This window comes from Hemiscyllium ocellatum, chromosome 37 (assembly GCF_020745735.1).
Source record: "Hemiscyllium ocellatum isolate sHemOce1 chromosome 37, sHemOce1.pat.X.cur, whole genome shotgun sequence".
In the NCBI taxonomy this organism is placed as follows: Eukaryota; Metazoa; Chordata; class Chondrichthyes; order Orectolobiformes; family Hemiscylliidae; genus Hemiscyllium; species Hemiscyllium ocellatum.
This window is the reverse complement of record NC_083437.1, coordinates 45,278,298-45,306,252: the sequence shown is the minus strand read 5'-3', so window position 1 is coordinate 45,306,252 and position 27,955 is coordinate 45,278,298. Positions and strand designations below refer to the sequence as shown.

General features: G+C 42.1%; 1 protein-coding gene across 7 annotated transcripts in view; it reads right to left on the bottom strand.

Annotated features, from left to right (window-relative positions):
- Positions 1–27,955, bottom strand: part of rap1gapa (RAP1 GTPase activating protein a) — a 385,612-nt gene that overhangs the window by 133,438 nt on the left and 224,219 nt on the right. For all 7 annotated transcript variants that reach the window (XM_060852321.1, XM_060852322.1, XM_060852320.1 and 4 more), the window contains one exon: positions 15,615–15,708. In XM_060852321.1, coding sequence (XP_060708304.1) covers positions 15,615–15,708 — 94 coding nt within the window. The remainder of the gene's footprint in view (positions 1–15,614; positions 15,709–27,955) is intronic.

Genomic DNA, 27,955 nt, shown 5'->3' with positions numbered 1-27,955 from the left:
GACTTTCCAAATATTGACTGAAAATACGACAGTTCGAGTACTTTAGATGTGTCAGTATTTGTCCAATTTGTGCAGGAGGGTTTCCTGACACAGTATGTAGACAGGCCAACAAGGGGGAAGGTTACATTGGATTCGGTATTGACCAGGTGTTAGATTCGGAGGTAGGTGAGCACTTTGGTGATAGTGACCACAATTCAGTTATGTTCACTTTAGCAATGGAGAAGGATAGGTATATACCACAGGGCAAGAGTTACAGCTGGGGAAAAGGCAATAATGATGCAGTTAGGCAAGATTTAGGATGCATAGGATGGGAAAGGAAACTGCAGGGGATGGGCACAATTGAAATGTGGAGCTTATAAAGGAACAGCTCTGTGTGTCCTTGATAAGTATGTCCCTGTCAGGCAGGGAGGAAGCGAGGGAGCTATGGTTTACTAAAAAAATTGAATGCCTTGTCAAGAGGAAGAAGGAAGTGTATATTAGGATGAGACGTGAAGGCTCACTAAGGAAGGTTGAGGGTTATAAGTTAGTCAGGAAAGACCTAAAGAGAGAGCTAAGAAGAGCCAGGAGGTGACATGAGAAGTCATTGGCAGATAGGATCAAGGAAAACCCTAAAGCTTTCCACAGGTATATTAGGATTAAAAGAATGACTAAAGAAAGATTAGGGGCAAACAGGGATAGTAGTGGGAATATGTGCATGGAGTCTGAGGAGATAGGGGAAGTGTAAAATGAATATTTTTCGTCAGCATTCACGCTAGAAAAAGACTGTTGTTGAGGAGAATACCACGATACAGGTGACTAGACTAGACAGGATTGAGGTTCACAAGGAGAAGGTGTTAGCAATTTTGAAAAGTGTTAAAATAGATAAGTCCCCTGGGCCAGGATTTATCCCAGGATTCGCCAGGAAACCAGGGAGGAGATTGCAGAGCCTTTGACTTTGATCTTTATGTTGTCATTGTCTACAGGAATAGTTCCAGAAGACTGGAGGATAGCAAATATTGCTCCCTTGTTCATGAGGGAAGGAGAGACAGCCCTGGTAATTATAGAGCAGTGAGCCTTACTTTGGTTGTGGATAAAGTGTTGGAAAAGGTTATAAGAGCTAGGATTTATAATAATCTAGTAATGAATAAGTTGATTAAAGAGAGTCAACAAGGTTTTGTGAAGGATAGGTCATGCGTTTTTTGAGAAGGTGACCAAACAGGTGGATGAGGGTAAAGTGGTTGATGTGGTGTATATGGATTTCAGTAAGGCGTTTGATAAGGTTCCCCCACGGTAGGCTACTGCACAGAATACTGAGGCATGGGATTGAGGGTGATTTAGTGGTTTGGATCAGAATTGGCTAGCTGATAGAAGATTGAAGGTGGTGGTTGATGGGAAATGTTCATCCTGGAGTTCAGTTCCTAGTGGGTTACCACAAGGATCTCTTTTGGGACCACTGCTTTTTGTTATTTTTATAAATGATCTGGATGAGAGCATGGAAGGATGGGTTAGTAAATTTCCGGATGACATGAAGGTCGGGTAGAGTTGTGGATAGTGATAAACAATGTTGGAGGTTTCAGAGGGACATAGATAAGCTGCAGAGCTGGGCTGAGAGGTGGCAAATGGAGTTTAATGCGAAGAAGTGTGAGGTGATTCACTTTGGAAGGAGCAACAGGAATGCAGAGTACCGGGCTAATGGTAAGATTCTTGCTCGTGAAGATGCGCAGAGAGATCTCGGTGTCCATATATATAGATCCCTGAAAGTTGTCACCCAGGTTGATAGACATATGATGTGTTAGCTTTTATTGATAGAGGGATTGAGTTTCGGAGCCATGAGATCATGCTGCAGCTGTACAAAACTCTAGTGTGGCTGCAATTGCAGTATTCTGTACATTTCTGGTCACCCAGTTATAGGAAGGATGTGGAAGCTTTGGAGAGGGTTCGGAGGACATTTACTGGGATATTGCCTGGTATGGAGGAAAGATCTTATGAGGAAAGGCTGAGGGACTTAGGGTGCTTTTGTTGGAGAGAGGAAGGCTGAGAGGTGACTTAACTGTTACGTATAAGATAATCAGAGGGTTAGATAGGATGGACAGTGAGAGCCCTTTTCCTCTGATGGTGATGGCTAGCACGAGGAGGCATTGCTTTAAATTGAGAGGTGATAGATATGGGACAGATATCAGCGGTAGTTTCTTTACTCAGAGAGTAGTAGGGGTGTGGAACACACTGCCTGCAACAGGAGTAGACTCGCCAACTTTAAGGGCATTTAAATGGTCAGTGGATCGTCGTATGGATGAGAAGGAATAGTGTAGGTTAGATAGGCTTCAGATTAGTTCCAGAATTCGGCGCAACATTGAGGGCCAAAGGGCCTGTACTGCGCTGTAATGTTCTGTGTTTTCTGTTCTATGAATTTAATTTCAATTCCATAGTCACTGTAATGGGATTTAAACTTGTGTTGATTTGCTCAGAGGTCCAGATTGCAGATTCAGTAACATGACCATTACACTACAAAACCCTTACAAACCCAGTAAGTATAAATTAAACAGCAGAATATAAATAGATTGGAGATTGGGCAGAGAAATGGCAAATGTGAGGTGATGCATTTTGGACGATCCAATTTAAGAGTGAAATGTACTGTAAAGGGAAAAACCCTGGAGAAAATTGATATACAGAAGGATCTGGGTGTTCAGGTCCATTATTCCCTGAAGGTGGCCATGCAGGGCATAGAGTGGTCAAGAAGGCATACGGCATGCTTTCCTTCATTGGACGGGTATTGAGTACAAGAGTTGGAAGGTCATGTGACAGTTGTATAAGACTTTGGTTCGGCCACATTTGGAATATTGTGTACAGTTCTGGTCGCCACATTACCAAAAGGATGTGGATGCTTTGGAGAGGGTGCAGAGGAGGTTCATCAGGATGTTGCCTGGTTTGGAGGGCACTAGCTATGAAGAGAGGTTGAATAGATTAGGATTATTTTCATTGGAAAGACAGAGGTTGAGGGGGGACCTGATTGAGGCCTACAAAATCATGAGAGGTACAGACAGGGTGGATAGCAAGAAGCTATTTCCCAGAGTGGGGGGCTCAATTACTAGGGGTCACGAGTTCAAGATGAGAGGAGAAATGTTTTGGGGGTGATATGCGTGGAAAGTTCTTTACTCAGAGGGTGGTGGTGGACAAGAACGCATTGCCAGCAGAGATATTAGAGACGGGCACGATAGCGTCATTTAAAATGTATGTAGACAGGATTGAAAATCACACAATACCAGGTAATAGTCCGCGTTGGACCAAAACCTGGCGTTGTGTGATTTTTAACTTTCTCCACCCCAGTCCAACACCAGCATCTCCAAATTGTATCTACACAGATACATGAATAGGCAGGGAGCAAAGAAGATAATGGACAGGTTTAGATAGAGGATCTGGATCGGTGCAGGCTTGGAGGGCCGGAGGGCCTGTTCCTGTGCTGTAATGTTCTTTGTTCTTGTATTTAATGAACTAATGACAGTATTGGAAAATACAGTTTCGATTGTAGGATGGGGAAGAGAGAGGGAGAGAAATATTTTATGGAATGAGACTCCACACTTGTAAAGTAAGCTTTCAGAGGGGGCAGGGTTGTACACAATAATAACCACTATTACCTGTATGCATGAAGCTCATCCTGTCAGCCAGCTTTCGTGGGACCTTGAGGAGAGCACCCCAACATTTGCCTCCATTACAATCTAACAGTGAGAATGGAAACACTGCACACTTTGGAGGAACAAATATAGCCATCAGATTTACTCCATAATAAAGTGAGTGCTGAACCCTAGCCCCCTCCCCCATCAAAATCCAGACAATGTGCATTTGGCCGGCTCTGAGAGCCATCTTTCGGATGTGTGAGGAAGTTGCACATCAATAGCTTTTATAAACCATTGGAAAGAATTCATTCAGGGCTGGATTTGTTATAAAATGAAGTTTACAGAATCCCAAACTCAGTATTTACATTCTCACTGCTTGGCTAATTCAGCTTATTGCAAGAATAAATACTGTGCTTTCCAAGTTCTGCATTAACCATGATTTAGTGGCTCTGAAAAGCTCCAACTAATCCACTAAAAATGTTCTAAAGCAGCTAACAACAGATTCAAGTTTTGTTTTGATGCTTTCAGCAGATATTAACCACACTGCGTTTGGCCTCAGGCTCAATACCAGGATCTTTCATCTTTTGAAATCTTTACCAGTCAGTGGTGCGGAAACACTGGCTCCTTTGGCAGTCCATCCATTTTTAAACTGTTGGAGGTTGGTTCACTTTGAGGATAAAACACACACCTCCTTCTCCTCTGGTTCCTTTCACTCTTTCTGACTGTCTTGCAAACTCCGGGCTCTCTGTTATTTTGTAGCTCTCTGCCCAAACCATTTTGCATTCACATTTTCCTGTTTCTCCTTTTCTCTTCATCACTCCCCCCTCCTTTCCCATTTCTCAAACTGCTTCTCTTCCTTCCTCGATATAAATCACGCCCCTTAAATAAACAAATGACAAGCAACCCAAGGTGGTGATTGCGAGGGTGTTTGCTGACATGAGTTTTACAACCTTGACAGGGGCAGTCACAGGTAAGCAAAAAGGCAGTGAGAGAGACAGAAAAACACAGAGAGGGAAAGAGGGAAAGAAACAGAGAGGAAGGGACAGAGTCTGACAGACAGCACTGATGGAGAGACACAGAGAGAGATAGACTCTCAGGGAGAGGAAGCATGAGGAGGGGGAGCATTAATTGCTTCTGCTTGAATGAGAGAGGAGGTTCTCAATGGCAGAGGTTCTTTTACTAACAGCCCAATGTCCAAGGGCTGGGGAGAACATTGAGAGTTACATAGAAGAAAGCCGAAAGCAGAAGGTTGTGGAGGTGTCAGACAGGAAGGCATCATATAAAGTTGAAGTCAGGTTAAGGAGGAAGTGAGCTGATTTAGCAACCTATTTAACAGCTTTATAAGAGACATTAACAAAAATAGTACCAAATGAATGCAGAAACTTTTCAAAATGAAATTATTTACAGTAATGCAAGCTGAACAAGGAGTTTTAAAGTGGAGACCCTTCACTGAGATTTGGGTGTAACGTTGTTGTTGGTGTAAAAGGATTAAATCCTCCCTTTTGTTATTTGTAATTAGACTATTTCATTTAATTCTTGTACAGTGTAACATAATTTACATTGTTTAGTTTGTGCAATAATCTTTTATATTGTTTTGTTAATCACATTGATATTGGGGCGACAGGCCGCCTACTTGCGGAACGTTTCAGAGAACACCTCTGGGACACCCGGATCAACCAACCCAACCACCCCGTGGCTCAACACTTTAACTCCCCCTCCCACTTCACCAAGGACATGCAGGTCCTTGGACTCCTCCATCGCCAGACCATAACGGGCGGCACAGTGGCACAGTGGTTAGCACTGCTGCCTCACAGCACCAGAGACCCGGGTTCAATTCCCGACTCAGGCGACTGACTGTGTGGAGTTTGCACGTTCTCCCCGTGTCTGCGTGGGTTTCCTCCGGGTGCTCCGGTTTCCTCCCACAGTCCAAAGATGTGCGGGTCAGGTGAATTGGCCATGCTAAATTGCCCGTAGTGTTAGATAGGGGTAAAAATGTAGGGGTATGGGCGGGTTGCGCTTCGGTGGGTGGGTGTGGACTTGTTGGGCCGAAGGGCCTGTTTCCACACTGTAAGTAATCTAATCCTCTAATCTTCCACCTGGGAACCCTCCAACCTCAAGGGCTGAACTCAGATTTCTCCAGTTTCCTCATTTCCCCTCCCCCCACCTTGTCTCAGTCAAATCCCTCGAACTCAGCACCGCCTTCCTAACCTGCAATCTTCTTTCTGACCTCTCCACCCCACCCCACTCTGACCTATCACCCTCACCTTGACCTCCTTCCACCTATCGCATCTCCATCGCCCCTCCCCCAAGTCCCTCCTCCCTACCTTTTATCTTAGCCTGCTTGGCACACCCTCCTCATTCCTGATGAAGGGCTTATGCCCGAAACGTCGAATCTCCTGTTCCTTGGATGCTGCCTAACCTGCTGTGCTTTTCCAGCAACACATTTTCAGCACACATTGATAGCCTCTTGTATATGTACTGACTGACCTACATGGCAAACAGAAAATAAAACTTACAGTCTATCAAACCAGGACTCAATTTGGGATCTGATTTGTCCAGTATTATCGTCAGTTGGAATCATACCAAAGTTCTTTGATTTGCTGTGTGCGATTTCTGACAGAAGCAACCAGTTCAGTTTGGATTTCATGAGGGAACCCCCAGTACGTTAGCTGCCAGACTTTCCTCATACTCTCTCTTTCCTTCTATTTGCTTTCTTAATTCCCTCTGAGTCTTCTATATTCAGTTTGGTTGTCAAGTGTAGAATCATTAAAAGTCAGGATAGGTTTGAGGGGCTCCATGGCTTAATGCTGTTGCAACGTATTGTTCCAACTATATCATCCCCCATTCACCCCAAACAAAAGAAACCACTTATTTTAAACCTTTTACAATTATGTTTTGCAATGGGTTTCACAGTCTATATTATTTTTTATTCATTCAAATCAAGTGATAACATTTTGTGTATAGTATTATATAGTGTCCATACACACTGAACTATTAGGAGAACTTAACCCCTTCATTATTGTGCTGCAGTTAGAGACTGATACAAGACAGAAATATATTAAATCTGATCATTTGTCTCACACTGTCATTAAAGTTCCTCATACTCAATGAGCATTTAATGATTTATAATCAGATTCAGCATTTTTATGCCCAGAAACTTGAATCTGATATTAATTTGATGATAAAGCAATGATTATTTTGAAAGATGGCGTGAAAGCAAACCTCTCTGGATAGTAATTCCACCAAGAGCTGAAAAGATACCAAAAAGCACAGATGGCATCACTGCTCTAACAGTCTGGGGCAGTAAGAGGAGTATATTTAGTATCAGTGATGACCTCGACAATAAACTCCATATTGATGGTAAAAGCCCATAAGAAAATTTAACAATGCCCAAAGACTTAAAAGAAACAATGTGGAAGCCCTTAGGTATCATTATAATCCATCCCAGATCAGAGTTGACATAATAGACATTAGATTAAAAAATAATGCATCTTTTAAAAATAATTAGCTGTTCTCTGTAAAGCTTGTTGTAATTTCTATGCATTGGATTCTTGTGAATGACACTGCAACAGATTCAGTGGAGCACAGCAAAAAATCAGCAACCTGAAATATTCACTGCTTTTCTAGCACTACAGACTTGGCCAGCTTCACTGCACATGATTAGATTCTGTATAGTGTGGAAACAGGCCTTTCGGCCCAACAAGCCCTCACTGACCCTCCGAAGAGTAACCTACCCAGACCCATTTCCCTCTGACTAACATGCCTAACCTATGGACAATTTAGCAAGGCCAATTCACCTGCACATCTTTGGACTGTGTGAGGAAACCAGAGGACCCAGAGGAAACCCAAGCAGACACGGGGAGAATGTGCAAACTCCACACAGACAGTTGCCCAAGGCTGGAATTGAACCTAAGATCCTGGTGCTGTGAGGCAGCGGTGCTAACCGCATAGTCACCGTGCTGCCCTATTTCCAGCATTTTCTGTTTTTATTGCAGTATTAAACTATACAGAAACATTGAAAATAGAAGCAGGAGTAGGCCATTCAGCCCTTCGAGCCTGCTCCATTGTTCCATATGATCATTGCTAGATCATCCAATTCAGATTATCCAACTAATTAGAATGAATATTCACCCCCAAACCTTGTGTTTGTGGTGTCTCATGCATTGAAAAGATTCTTCACAGTAGAATATACTTTTCCATAACAATGGAGACTGAGCACTTTGAATGCAAAGTGTCTTCCCAACCCTTCAAATTGCATCATAAATAGAGGAGAAGACATTGTTTTGCTGGTTTGGTACTTCTCATGCTTTGTTGAAAAGTTTATTTTTGTGGCCGCACCCTATTGGACTAATCAATACAGGAGCCAAGAGGCATTGTGAAAAATATCCATCATCACTGCAGAAAGTGAAAATAACCGTGGGCTTACATATCGAGTTGAACTTTTCCAACTCAAGGCTTGGAGCACTCACAATGAATTCCCTCCTCCCACAATCAAGTGCAAACCTCCCAACGGCATGTTTACTTTAGTACAATGAGCAGTGAGAGAATTAGCAACAGAACAGCAAGGTGCCACAGAACAATAATGGATGCTCCAGGAGGTCAAGGATGATGCGAAAACCATTCTCACCAAGATTTCTCTTTAGCTGACTGGCCAGAGTATTCCCGAGGTATTCCAACTATTTCCCTAAGAGAACAAAAAACCTGATTTCTGTTCAAATAACTAGTATTCATTGATTGCTTATCAGTCAGCTCTCATGTCCTACTTATAATAAGAGGAGAAATATTCTATTAATTGATCAGATCAGTGAAGACTAAATAATCGAGTCCATTAAGTACAAGCTTTTTGCTACTAGTAACGAGGAAGCTGTGTTTTTAGGTTAGCATTGAGGGTCAGTCGCGCAGTGAAGAGGGAATGTACGAATCACAGACTGCACAAAGCACTGACCTTGGAATATTTACTGCAGAGACCAGATGACTTAGCCGGTAAAATGTTCCATCTTCAGACATCAACATTCCTCACCTTGCTGAGAGGGATTTCACAGAAAGTAAGTTTATACAGCAGGCTTTCCAGGCATTAGGAGAACTCACCTGCGGCCAGTGGATCAGCAGCTGCTGTACAGCCAGCTGATGGTCCTGTCCTGTGAAATCAGTCGTGTAGATCATGGGGCCAATCCACTGTCAGTCATTGCTCTCTGCCAAAGTTTAATCTGATCACCTATAGAAAGTTTCTTTTAAGGAAAATGGTGATCCCTACAATTTTCTCCAGTGGCTGGTAGGGGATCAGAGTGCGGATGCTTATTCTAAAATCTTACCATTATATATAAAAAGGTAATGAACTGTTATATAATTCAACATGGATCAATTCTTCTGACACAGTTGAGAAAACATCAAAATAAAGACCATGTGCAGAATTGCAATGAACTGTGCCTTTCCAGGTTAGAAACAGCAAATTGACAAACATGCAATATGAAACCTCGAACTTCAGCTACATAAACAAAGCCGGTCTTTTAAGAGGTTTAAGCAATGAATGCATTGTGATATTGAAAAAACATGCATGAAGTCAGCTCAGGCTTATGCTGCAGAACACTGATTCTGGTCAGGCACTGTCATACTGGAAATGGCTGCAGCACCATTGAAGGAGGGAGCAGAGTGCAAGAAATCAGAATAATCAAGGCTCTGCTGCTTAACACTATCCACTGATTCCTCTCCATTAACGCAGGCACATTTCAGCCAGCAGGTCCCTAACAAAGAAACATGGAAACCAGCAGCAGATGGAGGCCATTCAGTCCCTTGAACCTGCTCCACCATTCACAAGAATCATAGCTGATCATCTAACTCAGACCCCTATTCCTGCTTTCTCCCCACATCCTTCGCTCCCTTTAGCCCCAAGGATTGTATTTAACTGGACTACATTCTGAGATTCATTGGGGACAGATAATGTTTAGCAGCAGAACTAATGAAAAAAGAGTGGGACATAGAAAAGACTGCTATTCTGCCACTGGGTCACCTGCAAAGTAATTACTGCATAGATTTACACATGGAGAATGATAGCTGAGCTGAACTAGTGGAGAGATGAAAATCTCGTTGGAAACAATGTACTTTTATGGTAGTGTTATGATTGTAGAGAAAATGGACTCTCAATAGTCAACTTCCATTGTTTGACATTAATACCATAGATGAAAATGTGTTGCTGGTTAAAGCACAGCAGGTTAGGCAGCATCCAAGGAATATGAAATTCGACGTTTTGGGCATAAGCCCTTCATCAGGATGTAGGGCTTATGCCCGAAACGTCGAATTTCCTATTCCTTGGATGCTGCCTAACCTGCTGTGCTTTAACCAGCAACACATTTTCAGCTGTGATCTCCAGCATCTGCAGACCTCATTTTTTACCCGAAGATTAATACCATAAACTTTGATAGTATTAAAAGGATTTTTAAACAGGGCACTCGGATGGCTGCCACACCCGGGAAACTCACTTGTAAGAAATGAAACCAGCTGCCTTGGAAATACCATCGTGAGGTGTAACAAAATCCGTATGTCTCATTTACTCACAGCTGCACAACACATTCATGTATAAGACCACAGAAAGTAGGAACAGGAGGAGGCCATTCAGTCCCTCTAGCCTACTCCACCATTCAGTAGGACCATGGCTGACCCAACATTCCTCACGTCCACTTTTCTACACTTTGTCCATAACCCTTGATTCCCCGACTGATCAAGAATCTACCTATTTCAGCATTCAATGTCCACAAGGACTCTGCCATAGCTTTGTGTGGCAAGGAGTTCCAAAGACTCTCAACTTCTGAGAGAAAAAATTCCTCCTCAATTCACTCTTAAATTGGTGCCCCTTTATTCTGAGACTATGTCCTCTGGTCCTGGACCCTTCCATGAGAGGAAACATCCTTTCAGCATTTAGCCTGTAAAAACCCTTATGAATCCTACATGCTTCATTGAGGTCAATTTATTCAACTTCTCAACTGCAGTGAGTAGAGTCCCAACCTGCTTAACCTATGCTCTTAAGACAACCCTCCTCCCCGCCCCCACACCATGTGTCATCCTTCTTTGAATTGTTTCCAATAAAATTATATTTTTGCTTAAATAATATGACCAAACTGCTCACAGTACTCCTGATGTGGTCTCCCCAGCACCTTGTGCAGTTGCAGTAAGACTTCCCTACTCTGGTACTCCAACCCCCATGAAATAAGGGCCTTCCTGATTACTTGCTGCACCGGCGAGCTTGCTCTTTGTGTTTTGTGCACAAATATCCCCAAGTCCCTTTGTGTTGCAGTTTTCTGCAGCTTCTTTCCATTTAAATAACACTTTGTACTTTTGTACATTGTTCCAAAATGAACAACTTCACATTTTCTCACATCATACTCCATTTGCCAACTTATTGCTCACTTACTTATCCAATCACTATCTCCCTGTAAACTGCTCGTATCCCTCTCACAACTTGTCGTTTCATGGATTTTTGTGTCATCTGCAAATTTGGCGACAGTACATTTATTTCCTTCCTTCACCTCATTAATGTAAGCTGTAAGCAGTTGCAGTCCCAAACTGAACATTGTGGAACCCCACTGGTCACAAGTCACCAACCTGAAAAAGAACCCTTTATCTCCAAATACTGCTTCTTGCCCATGAGCCAATTCTCTTTCCATGTCAATATAGTACTTCCAACACCATGGGCTCTTCACTTCTGACTCTATGACTTAACCTTTTTTGAGGCACTTTGTCGAATGCTTCTTGGAGTCCAAATATAACACACCTACTAGATTCTCCCATCCACCCTGTTTGAAAAACTTTAATAAATTAGTCAGATGTGATTTCCCTTTCATGAAGCCATGCTGACAATACTCAACCAGATTATGATTTTCAAAATGTCCTGTTATTACTTCCTTAATAATTGATTCCAATACTTTCACAAGAATAGATGTTAGGCTAACTGGCTTATAGTTACCCACTTCTTGCCTCCCTCCCTTTTTGAAAGGGCTGTCCTTCTTCAGAATCCAAGGATTTTAGGAAAATGACAACAAATGCATCCACTATCTCGATAGTTACCTCTTTTAGGATTCTTGATACAAGCCATCAGGGCCTGCGGACATATCTGCCTTTAGTCCCATTAACTTCTTCCCTAGTTATTGTAAGGAAACTTTATTCCTTCCCTTGCATTATTTAGTATTAATGGAATGCTCAAAATATCTCCCAACATAAAGACTGATGCAAAATATATGTTTAGCTCCTCTGCCATTTCCTTGTTCTCCAAAACTGTCTCCTCAGATTCATTTTGGAAGGAGTCTATTTGCACTTTAACCTCTCTCTTTTGCTTTATATATTGAACGATGCTCTTTTTGTCAGTTCTTATATTCCATGCTGGTTTGCCCTCAGTTTAGTTTTTCCATCTCTGTTATAATTTTAGTTCTCCTTTATTGGATTCTGAATTTCTCCCAGTCTTCAGGGTTATCTCTTTGCCTCTTTATGTGCTATTTCTTTCAACTTTGCACTCTCCTTGACTGCCTTGGTTATCCATGGTTGGCTTATCCCTCTCTTTGAATTTTTCCTCTTTTCTGGGATGTATTTTTGCTGAGAGTCATTAATGACCTCTTTAGATGTTTGACATTGTTTGTTCACTGTCATTCCTGCTAATCTACCCATCCATTTCACTATAGCTAACTCTATCATTATTTCATTGTAATTCCCTTTGTTTAAGTTAAACACAGTTATTTCGGACCCAAGTTTCTCACACTGAAATTGAATAGTAATTCTATCATGTTATGATCACTACTTCTTAGGAGATCTTTAACTGAGATGGTTTATTAGTTACTCATTGCTCCTTACCAGATTCAAAGGAGCCTGCCTCCTGGTTGGGTCCATAACACATTGCTCTAGGAAACTACCCTTAGCGTACTCTATTAATTCATTGTCAAAAAGTGTGGCGCAGCATCCGAGGAGGAGGAGAGTCGATGTTTCGAGCATAAGCTCTTCATCAGGAATTTGTTAATTCATTGTTGCAGCTACGCTTTGCGAATTTCATTAACCCATTCAACATTAACCCATTCAACATAAAGTCACCCATAACTATTGCTCTATTATTTTTACACCTATTATTTGTGGGAAAGGCTATAAGTCAACAAGACTAGTTACTTTTGGTTGGTCTGCTAACTACTTCGAAAAAAGTCTTCAATGTGTTGAGAGACGAAAGGGCTGCCTACTTTTATCCAACTTGGAATAAAAACTGCGAATGAAAAAGGGAGGCAGCAGAACAACACCTGAAGAGTTGCACTTGATTCTTTTCATTCTCAATACCCAAGGGACTCAAAGATCAGTAACTGTATTGGCTTTTCCCATCCTGTCTGTACTGTGTAGCCCTCACAACCTTCTCTCTAAGCTCCGTCAGTAGGTGTGTGCACATAGCTGGTGCACTTTATTTTTCTTTCAAGGTAGTTTTCTTTCAAGGAGAGCTCAGAATTTGTTCTCCTTCAATTTTAATATGATTAAGTTTAACTGAAATTTGATCACAATATTCTTAAAAGGAAAAATAAAAATTTGTAATAACTGACCAAGGGAAAGTCCTGGGGGTGTGGGGGAAGGGAACCTAAAAATGGATAGGAGGGGAACTGTGACCCTTCCTCTCTTGGTCATAATGGAAAGGAGTGAGAAGTTGAAAAAAATCCCACACTTTGGGGATTACATGATTTAGAATCATTTCCCTCATGTACTGATGGAGCAACATGCTCTCCATACTTGAAGAACTTAAACACAAACACTCAGGTGTTCACTGACCCAGCTTGAAAGTAGGAGATGATTTGACCAATCAGAGTTAACCTGTCCAGTTTAAAATTTAAACCAATATTGGCAGTTAACTGTCAGTCATCATCTAACTGCAGCATTCCCAATGCAATACTTGTATCCGTCAGAGTCTACTTGCCCACCAATCATACAGCAGAAATCATTTTCCCTTTACATAGTATTTAAAAAATATATAAGATTCAGGTCTTGCTTTTTTAAAGGTTTGATTTGTTTTAGTTGCAATTATATTGTAGCCAGCACAGAGCTATATATTAGAAGGTTATCTCTTAGAGATAACATAGGATCTCAGTACATAACAATAATCAGTTTCCTTTCTAATGTTCAGGACTAAAGGCCCATCAGTATGAAGGTACATCATGAAAATAAGATGTTAGTAAAAGAAAATATATTCTGTTGTTGTGTTCAAGGTTTTAATCAAAATGAGAAACTGAGCAGCTCTTCCCCTTCTTTAATAAAGGCCTCATTTCAGGGAGCGAGCTGCACTTTGGGACAGATGGACAATTAAGAACAATTAAGAATTCAGCACAACTAGCCCATGTTAGTCATGAGGCCAGATTGGTGTTGTTGGGTTCAGTGTGTCTGGACAGAATTCCCAATCCTGGGGAGGTCTTCAACATACATAGCAACAGGTTCAAGAAAAGCTTCTTCTCTGCTGTAATGAGACTGCTGAATGGACCTCTCTAATTTCATATCTAATGTTGATCTCATTTTTGTGCACATCCTGTGTATTCCTGTGGCCCAATGCTAACTTAATGCAATATGCCAACCCATGTCCCACCCCCAACCAACATCTGCCGAACTTACCCTTACATGTCAACAGGCCTAGAACCACACAGAAAAGAAATGTGGGTGTCTATTAGTGATAGCGCTATTTAGTGCTAACTGAAAATTGAAACTAATCTCTTACGAAAACAAATGCTAGTATTTTATAGTGACCTGAAGTTGTCAATCAATCTCTTCACTAAAAGGCATTCACTATGATAGTGTGAGGTATACAGCACAAATCCCAGAACAGTAAAACTCCTATCCAGGCTCATGTCAACAAAGTGAAATAGCAATAACTGATTTTATTTAAAAGCTCCACAGACCTGAAAAAAAATTAAAGCTCAGTAGATCTAAAGCTTTGACAGCCCTTTGGCAGCTCTCGGCCCTTTGGCAGCTCTCGGTCCTTTGTAAAAATCTGGGCCTCTAACTTTTGCAGAACAAGAATCCAATTCTATGCGTAGCTCTGTGGAACCATCTATCTCTGTGGAACCAGCTATCTCTGTGGAACCAGCTATCTCTGTGGGACCAGCTATCTCTGTGGGACCAGCTATTTATCCTTTAACCACCCTTTGAAGTTATTTTTACCTATCAAGATGGTCTCTCCTTGGGCCAGTAACTACAGTCGTGCAATTTACAGCCTTGTGCTAATCTCTGGTGCAAAACCAGACTGATTTCTGCTGCTTGTCTCAACCTCTGTGAATAATTTGGTTCTTTTTTTTTGTCCTATTCCTTTCCTCACTTTTAACACCACCATGGAATCACTCTCCAATCTCTCTATCCTAATAAAAGCACATTTCTCTGTGTCTATCTTCGCATTTGTATTTCCTTATAACAACAAGAAAGCACACTTTTGAGTTAGTGTGGTGTTCTCATTCTGTGGCCTAACATCTTTAATGTGAAACACAAAGACTAAAAACACATGCCATTCTAACCATGAGCTTACTATGCACCATTCCACCTGGACTTTTACATCTTGTTAATGAAATGCATTGCATTTTTGGGCAATTTGTACATGGACATTTGGAAGACAGATCCCCAGTCATCTTTATGATAAACTGTAATGAACAGTCGGTGGAACTTTTTTTGGTTGCTGTCATGTGACATTCTCCATATCACTGGCACCAGGAGCAGCTCTATCTTTGGTTGTGGTGAATGTGCCATTTCGGCCTTTGGAGATGAAGAACTGTAGAAACCTTATAGTTCCTCCAGAGGCTGGGATGCTCGGGTGGCAGAGCAGTCACCTTGGTCTACAATTTCCCTCTTCCCTGAAGTATTTTTCAATGGAATGCTCTTTACAGACATTCTGCAGACATTGGGCTTAACACAGCAGCCAGAACTAAAAGATACAAATTATGCTTTCAAACACACTTGGATTATTTTCACAATGCAATTTTGGAAGTCTGGTAAAACATTCACAACTCACATGCAACGAGAAATTTCAGAATCTCTTACCTTGAGATAGGACCGTGCAGAGTACGAGGGTTGTGATTCTGGACTCGGTGGTTCTAATGAGTTGGAAATGTTGTGATCCCCTCCATCATGTTTCCTATTATGAGGAAAATTAATTATTGGCTTTGTACAACCATGCCTGCCTATTGCCTTTGATACAAGCCTCTTTCTCTGTTTCTATGGTACGGATTACTATCTTTACTATTCTACATTCCCCAGTCAACCTCCACCAACCAATGGCCAGTCTGCTCAATGTGTCAACAGACTCTCTGACCATAACAGTGGTCTAGTGGTAGTTTCCCCACCTCTGAGCCAGGATGCCCGAGTTCAAGACCCACCAATTCCAGATGTGTGGCATTGCACCAATGAACAGGATGATTTGAAAATATCTCTGCCCTTAACAGCATAATGGACTGACCTCCCCTAACCTAACATAGTCACTAGGGTAGTTCCCAGTATGGGTTATGGACAATTATCACGAGTGATAGTAACAGTACTGATCCAATGTAGAAACTGGAACCTGAGCACATCTGGTTAAAAGTATAACCATTTTGACATTAGGATGTAATTATTGATATAAAAGGGAATCACGCAGCAAACTCAAGGTGGGATCTCTTTTTGATTTTCTTTCCTTCTTCCAAGAGCACAGAGATCAATAACAGCAGCCCCTATTGCCAATATGGTGAGGATGATCCAATTTGAGAGAGCCCGGGGAGTGGACTGGGGCTCTGCTAGCTCTATATGTCTCTTGAGTCAGTCCTGCTCCAGGCAATATCAAGGGAGTTCAGCTCCATGTAACTGTGTTGAAATGTTTATTACAATCCAAAGTCTCAACATAGTTTTAATAGTAATTTTACCAAAACCAACACAATTTAAAAAACATTTCTTCTCACTTCTTTTCCCCCTCATTAGTAAAATAATCGTCACACTGCACTCTTGGGTTTTAATGAAACCATTAGAAGAGGATAGCTGACAGCTGAATGATCAGATACACAGGCACAGCAGCAAACCTTTTCAATTCTCAAATGCTGCATTGGAGATCTTTAATAGCTGGCATTGGATTCTTTATCATTTAAATAATTATACAATACATTAAGTACCTTAACCCTGTTTCCACTTTGTCAAATATTTAAAATGTTGTGAGAATGCAATTAATATTAGAATGAAGATCCCCCTTCTCCACAGAAAAACTGCTGGATCTAGAATTAATTTGGGGCATTTTATTTTCTCTTTATTACAGACATTATCACTTGTAAAACACCCAAGATCCCAAATCCCCAAGATTACTGGAATTAGTCTGAGGTTCATTTTAAGAGTACAGCTGAAAAACAGTCACAGCCGAGTGATAACCCAGTTAGTGTTCATGCTACTGTGAAGAACTGCTACTACAATGTAAAAAAAATTAAGCAACCTTTAAACAGCAATGAGAATCCTGCATCTTTTCAACCTCAGCAGCTACTGATCATCAGTGCTATAAAACATCCACTCAAAATATCTTGGTGACTCTCTGAAGCATTTACAGATCAGGAGAAAAACAGTTAGAAATGTACGTGGCTTAGGTATAACAAAAAATAGCCACATATGTAAACGATTCACATGTACACTGAAGCCTTTAACCAAAACCTGCAGCAGGTGAAACATAAAGCAATGTTTTAACTTCACTTACTTTGTTAAAGCAGCCAATAAATAAAGACTTGGTATTGCCAGAGAAGTGAGATTGTACCACTGCAGAGATTCAAACCAGCAATTTATAGCCAGCCGCAGTTCAAACTCCTGTTCAAATCATCAGCACACACTACTGGGGAGGAGACAGAAAGCTACCTGCTCTTTAAACATTGCCTTTCCCCAGAAATGGAAATTGCCTAGTAAAGCACACACTATGCAAGAGTTTGCTTTGCATTCATTAACTGCGGCTTAATTAAGCAGACCTCACCAGAAGGATTGCTGCCATGACGACGGGTTTTGGGATTCAGTATCAGACATAGGCATTTGGCGCTAATGATGGTGTTGGGGGCGGGGGGGGACAATGGTCTTGGCAGCTTTGAGTTTCAGGTTCCTTGGGGCTTCTGGAGTTGTATTCTCCTGGATGCTGCAGTGATGCAGGACAGCAGTAATTACAACCACACCGACAGAGCCCAGCTGACACTGTAATCTTTAATAGCATCAGGTTGCATTAATATTAAATAGGGTCTTGCTGGAGAGTACAGGACTGAGTTTCACTGGCGATAGGAGCTTTTCACACACCGAGCATTAAGCATTTAATTTAGTAAATGAAGCAAATCCAGTGTTGAATTGGTGATCAGAAGTCAGAGATGTACAGCACAGAATCAGACCCTTACATTGAGGTTGTCTTTACCAACCAGATATCCTAAATTAATCCAGTCCCCATTTGCCAGCACTTGATCCATATTGCTCTAAACCCTTCCTATTCATATACCCATCCAGATGCCTTTTAAATGTTATAATTATACCAGCCTCCACCACATCCTCTGGGAGCTTATTTCATACATGCACTACCCTCTGTGTGAAAAAGTTGCCCCTTAGGTCTCTTTTAAATTTTTCCCCTCTCATCCTAAACCTATCCCTCTAGTTCCCCCACCCCAGGGAAAAGATCATGTCTATTTACTCTATCTACGCCCCTCAAAATTTTATAAACTTCTATAAGGTCACCCCACTGCCACTGACGCTCCAGAGAAAACAGCCCCAGCCTATTCAACCTCTCCCTATAGCACAAACCCTCCTATTTTCAATGACTGTTGTTTCACCAAACAGGTATTTCTCTCTAATTTGCACAAAGGAATGTCCTGACTTAAAAAAAAGCACTTCATTTCTGACGAACAAGAAAGTGAATGACTTCCTAAACTTTCCAGGGCTTTCCAATGGTGAAACACATTAAACTAGGGTAATAGTTACATAACGGATCATAAAACAGAGAATATGTCACCTAACAAAAACAGCACTGAATGAACTTTAAAATAAAGAAACATTAATTGCTGTAATTAATCAATGTTTGATACAAGTTGCAAAAGGTGAAAACGCATTTTTTATTATTTATAGTATCTAATTTTCTACATTTCCCAATTTGCTGCCAAAAATCATTCTCAGCAACATGTAATTATAAAAAGCAAATAATTCTGGAACAGAATTCAAAACAGAGAGATTGCTAAATCAACATGAGTGCAATAAATGAATGAATCAGAGAACCTGTGTCCGTATAATTAAATACAAATTTGCAGAGATCTCCAAACTATGTACAATATTTTAGCACAGGTCCCAAAGGTTCAGTATTGGTAACCACTGAGACTGAAGGTGCCATTGCAAAGAGTAGGTTAAGTTTCTTGCTCAAAGGGAAACCACCAGAACAAACAGTAGCAGAGCTACTAATGGAGATGTTACAAAGTGAACTGAGATGGCTGAGGCAGCAATTACATCTGCTCACTAACACACCGCCCAAAGTGAATGACTGCAATAAATCCAACTCACATAGCAACCATTGCCTGCCACTCCTGTTACATATTCACGCTGCAATCAATAGAGACACTGAATAATATCTTGGTAAGTAAGACAGTTTGAACTTCAAGATGCATTAAAAAGTTATTTTATATTTAACAAAATATAAAGAATTTACATTTGTATAGAACCTTTCAAGATTTCAGGTCATCTAGAAAGCTTCGCAACTAATTCCGCCGTGGGCGGCACGGTGGCACAGTGGTTAGCACTGCTGCCTCACAGCGCCTGTAGACCCGGGTTCAATTCCCGACTCAGGCGACTGACTGTGTGGAGTTTGCACGTTCTCCCCGTGTCTGCGTGGGTTTCCTCCGGGTGCTCCAGTTTCCTCCCACAGTCCAAAGATGTGCGGGTCAGGTGAATTGGCCATGCTAAATTGCCCGTAGTGTTAGGTAAGGGGTAAATGTAGGGGTATGGGTGGGTTGAGCTTCGGCGAGTCAGTGTGGACTTGTTGGGCCGAAGGGCCTGTTTCCACACTGTAAGTCTAATCTGTAAGTCTAATCTAAAAAAAAAATTCACAGTTTGAAGTGTCATCTCACATTTAATGCAGAGAAACGGGGCTGCCGATCTGTACACAGCAAGCTCCCATAAACAGCAATGAGATCAATGACCAGTTTGCTTTCATGTTGGTGGATGGGGTAGATGTATTGGCAATAACAACTCCTCTACCTCCTCTTCAAATCCATCTGAGAGGGGGACAGACTGAGTCAGGACTTTGCAGATTATTTCACAGGCAGCATTTCAAACAGGGCAGTACAAGACAATGTGTTCAAGTGTCACAAATAGAATTTGAACCCATCACACCTCAATTTAGATAATAAAATGCCAACACAAAAGTTGAGGTAAAAGACTGTCAAACAACTATTCTGAACAATGTGTAAGAGAGAGATTACTGAACAAGTGAATCCTGTCCATGTAGAATCTGATAGGAAGATTTAGCTCATATGCTGATAGTGATTGTCATACCTTACACCCTGACTATGATTAACCACCAAGCTAGGGTTGGGACTTGGATCTGAGAGTTAGTGAATCCAAAGTTTTTGCAAAGCTTCCTCATTTGACAACAGGATATAATTAAAAGGTACAGAAAATCAAACTTAAGAATATGGTTGTATGGACTAGATTATCTGAAGAAAAAATGTATTTACAAGCAAAATTAGCTTCCAAATACCTGTAAAAGCCAGTTCTCCAGTTGTCCAAATCAATCGACTATAATATTTCGCTGTAAACATTGAAATATTGACTATGCTTCTCTTTGCAGATGCTGCCCATCCTTCTGAATAGATCAGTATTGTTTACATTGATAGATTAATTTTTCTTATTGCTCAATTTGTTATCTGAACATATGGTAGATCCACGACCATATCTAAAGCAACAAACTGATCACTAATCATCATGTTTTAGATAAACACAAAAAATCCATACGACCTGGAGAAAATATCAACAGAATATTTCACTCAAAAGCAAACCCGCTCAATTCATTTCTTTGGTGATCATACAATTTAGAATGATACAACAGTTACAGCACTGACGTTGGCCATTCAGCCAGTCAAGGTCCATGGCAGCTGTCTGCAGAAGCAACTGCAGTGATTTTATACTAACGTCCTTTCCCTGGAACCCTGCAATGTTGATCATCTGTGTATAATTATCCAATTGCCATTTTGAAATCCAGTACTGAATGTTCTTTAACCAAACACTCAAGCAGTGCATGCCAGATCTAAGCTGTCCATTATGTATGGATGGGTTTTGCATGTTTTTACTAGTTTAGAACATAGAACAATACAGCGCAGAACAGGCCCTTTAGCCCTCGATGTTGCGCCGATCTGCGAAGTATTCTCAGTTCAGCTCCCCCCCCCCCACACACACTATTCCATCATTATCCATGTGCTTATCTAAGAATTATTTAAATCTCCCTAATGTGGCTGAGTTAACTACATTAGCAGGTAGTGCATTCCATGCCCTTACCACTCTCTGAGTAAAGAACCTGCCTCTGACATCTGTCTTAAATCTATCACCCCTCAATTTGTAGCTATGCCCCCTCGTACAAGCTGACATCATCATCCTAGGAAAAAGACTCTCACTGTCTACCCTATCTAATCCTCTGATCATCTTGTATGTCTCTATCAAATCCCCTCTTAGCCTTCTTCTTTCCAATGAGAATAGACCCAAGTCTCTCAGCCTTTCCTCATAAGACCTTCCCTCCAGACCAGGCAACATCTTGGTAAATCTCTTCTGCACCTCTTCCAATCCTTCCACATCATTCCCGAAATATGGGGACCAGAACTTTACACAATATTCCAAGTGCGGCGCACTTGTGTTTTGTATAGTTGCAGCATGATATTGCAGCTGTGGAACTCAATCCCGCTACCAATGAAACCTAACACACCATATTGATTAGATTACTTACAGTGTGGAAACAGGCCCTTCGGCCCAACAAGTCCACACCGACCCGCCGAAGCGCAACCCACCCATACCCCTACATTTACCCCTTACCTAACACTACGGGCAATTTAGCATGGCCAATTCACCTAACCCGCACATCTTTGGACTGTGGGAGGAAACCGGAGCACCCAGAGGAAACCCACGCAGACACAGGGAGAACGTGCAAACTCCACACAGTCAGTCACCTGAGTCGGGAATTGAACCCGGGTCTCAGGTGCTGTGAGGCAGCAGTGCTAACCACTGTGCCACCGTGCCGCCCACTAACAGCACTATCAACCTGGGTAGCAACTTTCAGGGATCCATATACATGGACTCCAAGATCCCTCTGCAAATCCACACTACTAAGAATCTTTCCATTGACCCAGTACTCTGCCTTCCAGTTATTCTTCCCAAAGTGCATCACCTCACATTTAGCTGCATTGAACTCCATTTGCCACCTCTCAGCGTAATTCTGCAGTTTATCCAAGTCCCCCTGCAACCTGTAACATTCTTCCACACTGTCCACTCATCCACTGACTTTAGTGTCATCTGCAAATTTACTAATCCATCCACCTTTGCCTACGCCTAAGTCATTTATAAGAATGACAAACAGCAGTGGTCCCAAAACAGATCCTTGTGGCACACCACTAGTAACCAGACTCCAGGCTGAATATTTTCCATCAACCACCACTCGCTGCCTTCTTTCAGAAAGCCAGTTTCTAATCCAAACTGCTAAATCACCCTCAATTCCATGCCTCTGCATTTTCTCCGACAGTCTACCATGTGGAACCTTATCAAAGGCTTTACTGAAGTCCATGTACACCACATCAACTGCCCTACCCTCATCTACATGCTTGGTCACCTTCTCAAAAGAACTCAATGAAATTTGTGAGACACGACCTGCTTTTGACGAAACCATGTTAACTATCTGAAATCAAATTGTTGCTTGCTCGATGATTATAAATCTCATCTCTTATAATCCTTTCCAAAACCTTTCCTACAACAGAAGTAAGGCTCACTGGTCTATAATTACCTGGGTCATCTCTGCTGCCCTTCTTGAACAAGGGCACAACATTTGCAATTCTCCAGTCCTCTGGTACTAAACCTGTAGACAATGAAGACTCAAATATCAGAGCCATATGCTCTGTTATCTCCTCCCTAGCTTCCCAGAGAATCCTTGGATAAATCCCATCCAGCCCAGGGGACTTGTCTACTTTCACACCTTTTGGAATTGATAACACCTGTTCGTAACTAGCCTCGATCCTTTCTAGTCTAATATCTTGTATGTCATTCTTCTCCTCTATAATATTCTCCTTTTCCTGAGTGAAAACTGATGAGAAATGTTTGTTTAGCACATCTCCGATCTCCACAGGGTCCACACTCAACTTCCCACTTCTGTCTTTGACTGGCCCTTTTCCTACCCTAGTCATCTTTTTAGTCCTCACATACCTATAGAAAGCTTTAGGGTTCTCCTTTATTCTATTTGCTAAAGACTGCTCATGTCCTCTCTTTGCTCTTCTTAAATCTCTCTTTATAACCTTCCTAGCTGATCTGTAACTCTCCATCGCCTCATCTGAACTATCTCGTCTCATTGTCACATAAGCCTCCTGCTTATTCTGCTTTACAAGAGATGCAATTTCTGTAGTAAACCACGGTTCCCTTACCTTATCACTTCCTCCCTGCCTGACAGGGACATAGTTATCAAGGACACGCAATATCTGTTCCTTAAACCAGCTTCACATTTCCATTGTCTGCATTCTGCTACCCATTCTATGCATCCTAATTCTTGCCTAATTGCATTATAATTGCCCTTGCCCCATCAATAATTCTTGACCTGTGACAGGTACCTATCCCTTTCCATCGCTAAACTAAACGTAACTGAATTATGGTCACTCTCTCCAAAGTGCTCACCTACAACTAAATCAAACACCTGGCCTGGTTCATTACCAAGCACCAGATCCAGTGTGGCCTCCCCTCTTGTCAGCCCTTAGACATACTGTGTCAGGAAACCCTCCTGTACACATTGGACAAAAACTGATCCATCCAACGTACTAGAGTTATAGTTTGTTTACATTCCACTGAAACCAGCAGTCTTTGGCTGTTGACCCTTCCACCAAAGGGCAGCAGATTCTCTGTTTAATTTTTCCAGACTCCTCAGGGTTTGGATGAAACGTTGCCATCTGACTGAAGCATGTCAGAGGACACTTTCCATTTTTTTTGCATGAAGGCAATTAATTACCAGATTTGGCACAAGGCATCAAGTGCTTTTGAATTAGATTTTGCCATCATTACCTGGTAAAACTAACAGGAAATTGGACACTATTGAGGGATAGTATTGTGGTAATCTCACTCAGCTCACAACTCAGAACAAAAGTGAGGACTGTAGATGCTGGAGATTAGAGTCAAGATTAGAGTATGGAAGGCAAGTGGATGCGCTGGAGGGCATCATCAACTTCCCATACTTCCACCCTCGAACCCTACCCCTCCAACTGCAACAGAACCCCCTGGTCCTCACTTTCCACCCCATCAACCACCGCATAAAGCACACCACCTACAAACAGACCCCACCACCAGAGATACATTTCCCTCCCCATCCCTATCCACGTTCTGTAAAGACTGTTCCCTCCACGACTACCTGGTCAGGTCCACACCCCCCAACAACCCACCCTCCCTTCCTGGCACCCTCCAATGCCACTGCAGGAATTGCAAAACTTGCGCCCACACCTCCTCCCTCACCTCCGTCCAGCCTTCCACACCCATCAAAGTTTCACCTACTCCCCACATATGTCACTTACTGTATCCTTTGCTCCCGATACAATCTCCTTTACATTGGGGAGGCAGGGCGCCTACTCACAGAGCGAGTTAGAGAACATCTCCAGGATACCTGCATCAACCAGCCACCCCGCCCTGTGGCCAAACACTTTAACACCCCCTCCCATTCCGCCAAGGACATGCAGGTCCTGGGCCTCCTCCACCGCCACTCCCTCACCACCCGACGCCTGGAGGAAGAACACCTCATCTTCCACCTTGGGACCTTCTAACCCCAGGGCATCAATGTGGATTTCACCAGTTTCCTCATTTCCCCTCCCCCCACCTTACCCCAGTTCCAACCTTTCAGCTCAGCACTGTCCCCATGACCTGTTCCACCTGTCCATCTTTCTTACGTCCAATCCACTCCACCCTCCTCTCCTACCTATCACCTTTACCCCACCTCCATCTACCTATTACACTCTCAGCTATATTCCCCCACCCCACCTCCCTCCCATTTATCTCACCACCCCTGAGGCTCCCAGCCTCATTCCTGATGAAGGGCTTTTGCCTGAAACATCGATTTTCCTGCCCTTCGGATGCTGCCTGCCCTGCTGTGCTTTTCCAGCACCATATTCTTGACTCACAACCCAGAACACCAGGCTAATGTTCTGGGACATGAGTTCAAATCCTACCAATTGGAATTCAATTAAAAGAAAAATGTTGAAATAAAAGGTAGTTTAATGATGACCATTATCTGTCTGTTGCTGCCAATTGTTGTTAAAAACCCACCTGGTCACGAATGTTTTTTAGTGAAGGAACTCTGCCCCTTTTTACCCGGTCTGTCTCAGTGAACATCCAGAGCCCACAATGATATGATTGACTCTGAAATGACTGAGCAAACCATTCAGTTCAAGAGCAATTAAATGCAGATCCTATGAATAAATGAAGACATGGAATGACACCAAAGTACATTAAATGAAGTTTACACTGCTTGAAACTGATCAATGTATTCCCCACTGCCTGACTGATGACAATGATTGTGATTTAGAATCTCACCTATTCTCAAGTAAAGTAAATGAGCACTTTACATTCTGGTTTACACAGCTCTCTGGCTGATGACAGATTCAGGTTTGTTTAAACTCGAAAATACATTTAAGAGGGAACACAGATTAATCAAGCAGCCAATAAATATTACACAGGAATGGATCCATAGTTGATTGAGTTGTCAGTTCCAATGTGGATGGGACTGGGGAATGCAGCATCCTATTCGGACCCTCCTGCAATCTCCTGAGACGGACATACCTGAGCTCCTAACTGGAACAACTCTGGGATTAGGAGGAGATTAGCAAGGCCAGCTATCCTCAATGACCACTCTCTGACCTTTCTCAATGTGCCATTTAGCTGAGAGACATGGACAAGCATTCTGTGTCATAATAAACAACACAAGTGCACAGTTTATTTAGATTTGAACATTTTGACAAGCTTTTAATTTGCTGCCAAAATATTCCCTGGATGTTAGTCACCTCATAGATTCTTCCAGAAGGACAAATTGGGATCACCGTCACTGATGCTTTGTGCTCCGGGGGGATTGCTTCGTCAACTGAGCAGGAGGTTAAGGTGAATCATATTTCCTGACCACTTCATTAACAAAGAACAGGGAAGCAGGCAGGAAAGTGCTGCTAAATCCACAATTAGAACATCCTATTGAATGTAGCAATGAGTTTGAGGGGACAAATGGCCTGCTCCTGCTATTTCTAATGATCTTATAATCTTGATGTGCAAGTATCTTACTCACACAGCTCATCTTCTTAACTCACTTTGCAGAGTCACCTCACTGTTGCTATGATATTCCCACTAATTAAAGTTTTCTGTGCTATTTGCTTTGTTCTCATCACAGTAACACCTGTTCCTGATCGTTACTGCGCACAGCATTTCTCAGAATGGACAGTAATGTTTGACTAAAGATATATTTTCATCTAACTCTGACTGCTCACATTATGCTTTTACATTCAGTCATTGATCTCACCAAAACAGTCAACAAAGCTGGGTGGAGCTACAGGCAAGCCGTGTAGTAAATGCTTACTTTCTGTCCAAAACAATCATGGTAGGGCAAACCAGACAGGATGTATACACTCAATGGTAGGATCCTGGGAGTGTTGCTGAACAAAGAGACCTAGGGGTGCAGGTTCATTGTTCCTTGAAAGTGGAGTCGCAGGTAAATGGGAGTGGTGAGGAAAGTATTTGGCATGCTCGCCTTTATTGGTCAGAACATTGAGTATAGGAATTGGACATCATGTTGCAGCTGTACAGGACATTGGTGAGTGTACATTTTAGAATACTACATGCAATTCTTATCGCCCTTCTATAGGAAGGATATTGTTAAACTTGAGATGGTACAGAAAAGATTGGTGTTTTCTGAGGGCATAACGTGGCATGGATGGGGTGTGGGTGGATGGGGTGTGGGTGGATGGGGTGTGGGTGGATGGGGTGTGGGTGGATGGGGAGTTGAGGACTGGAGGAATGTCGGATCTCAGAGGAAGGGCATCTACTTGGCCATGTCTGCACCCAGATGCCTCTTTGCTTCTCCCCAGCCCACTCCCCCTGCCTCACACCTCCCTTCCCCACATCCCTAACCCCACACCACCCCATCCTACAACCCCCTTTGCCTCACCTCGCTCTCTCTCTCTCTCTTTCTCACACAGACACAGACCTCAGATCAAGAATCTGGAACTGGGCACCCACATTTTAATGTTGATAATTTGTATTAATTTTTGATGTTATTGTAATCACATATATCCTTGTAAAAGAAACTGATGGCTGAATGATTTCTACATGACATGAGGTGGTATATATATAATATATAGATATATGTATATATCATGTAAGCTGTATAATTTATGACTTCAGGCTCATAGTGCATACTTAATTGCTATCGAACTATGAGCTATAATCCGCTAGCGCTAGGTCACCAAGTAATTGTAGGATTTACATCTACCTTGGATAAGGCTTCTACCAGCTTCCAGTCTGCATGGAGTCAGGAAGGATGCCAGAGGATCTGCATCAGGATGGGACCTATATACACTCTGTCAGACGGGCATCAATAATCCCAGCTCCATTGTGGCCCAGTAGGAAGCCTCAGTGAAGGATCAGGCAGTGTCACATAGGCGCAGCATCAAGGTTACACGGGCCAGGAGAACAGGACAAAGAAATCACTTCATGTGCGAACAAACTTGCACTTATGAATGGGCAGGTAAAGCAAGGTGGAACCATAGAGACGTTACAACACAGAAAGAGGCCAGTCATCCCATCGTATCTATGGTGGCTGAGAAAGGGAAACCATCCTTTCTAATCCCATGTGCAAACCTGATTCCCAATCTCACAGGACTCTCATAAACGGGATGGGGGTTTCTGGTTCCAACACAAAACAAAACCGAAGGAGCTTTGAGGTTTTGGTAAGGAATGACAAGAAGGGTTGGTTCCAATGCTATGAACACAGAGGGAGCAGAAACCATGGTAAAATTGTGTGAAATTTCAGAAATAACAAAAGAAAGGTTCACCAGAACACATTCATTGGTAATATTCTGAATCGTTCTCAATGCTATTAGACAGTTGCAAAGTAAAGCAAAGACTCTTTCTTCTACATTAATAATCCAATCTCCACCCAA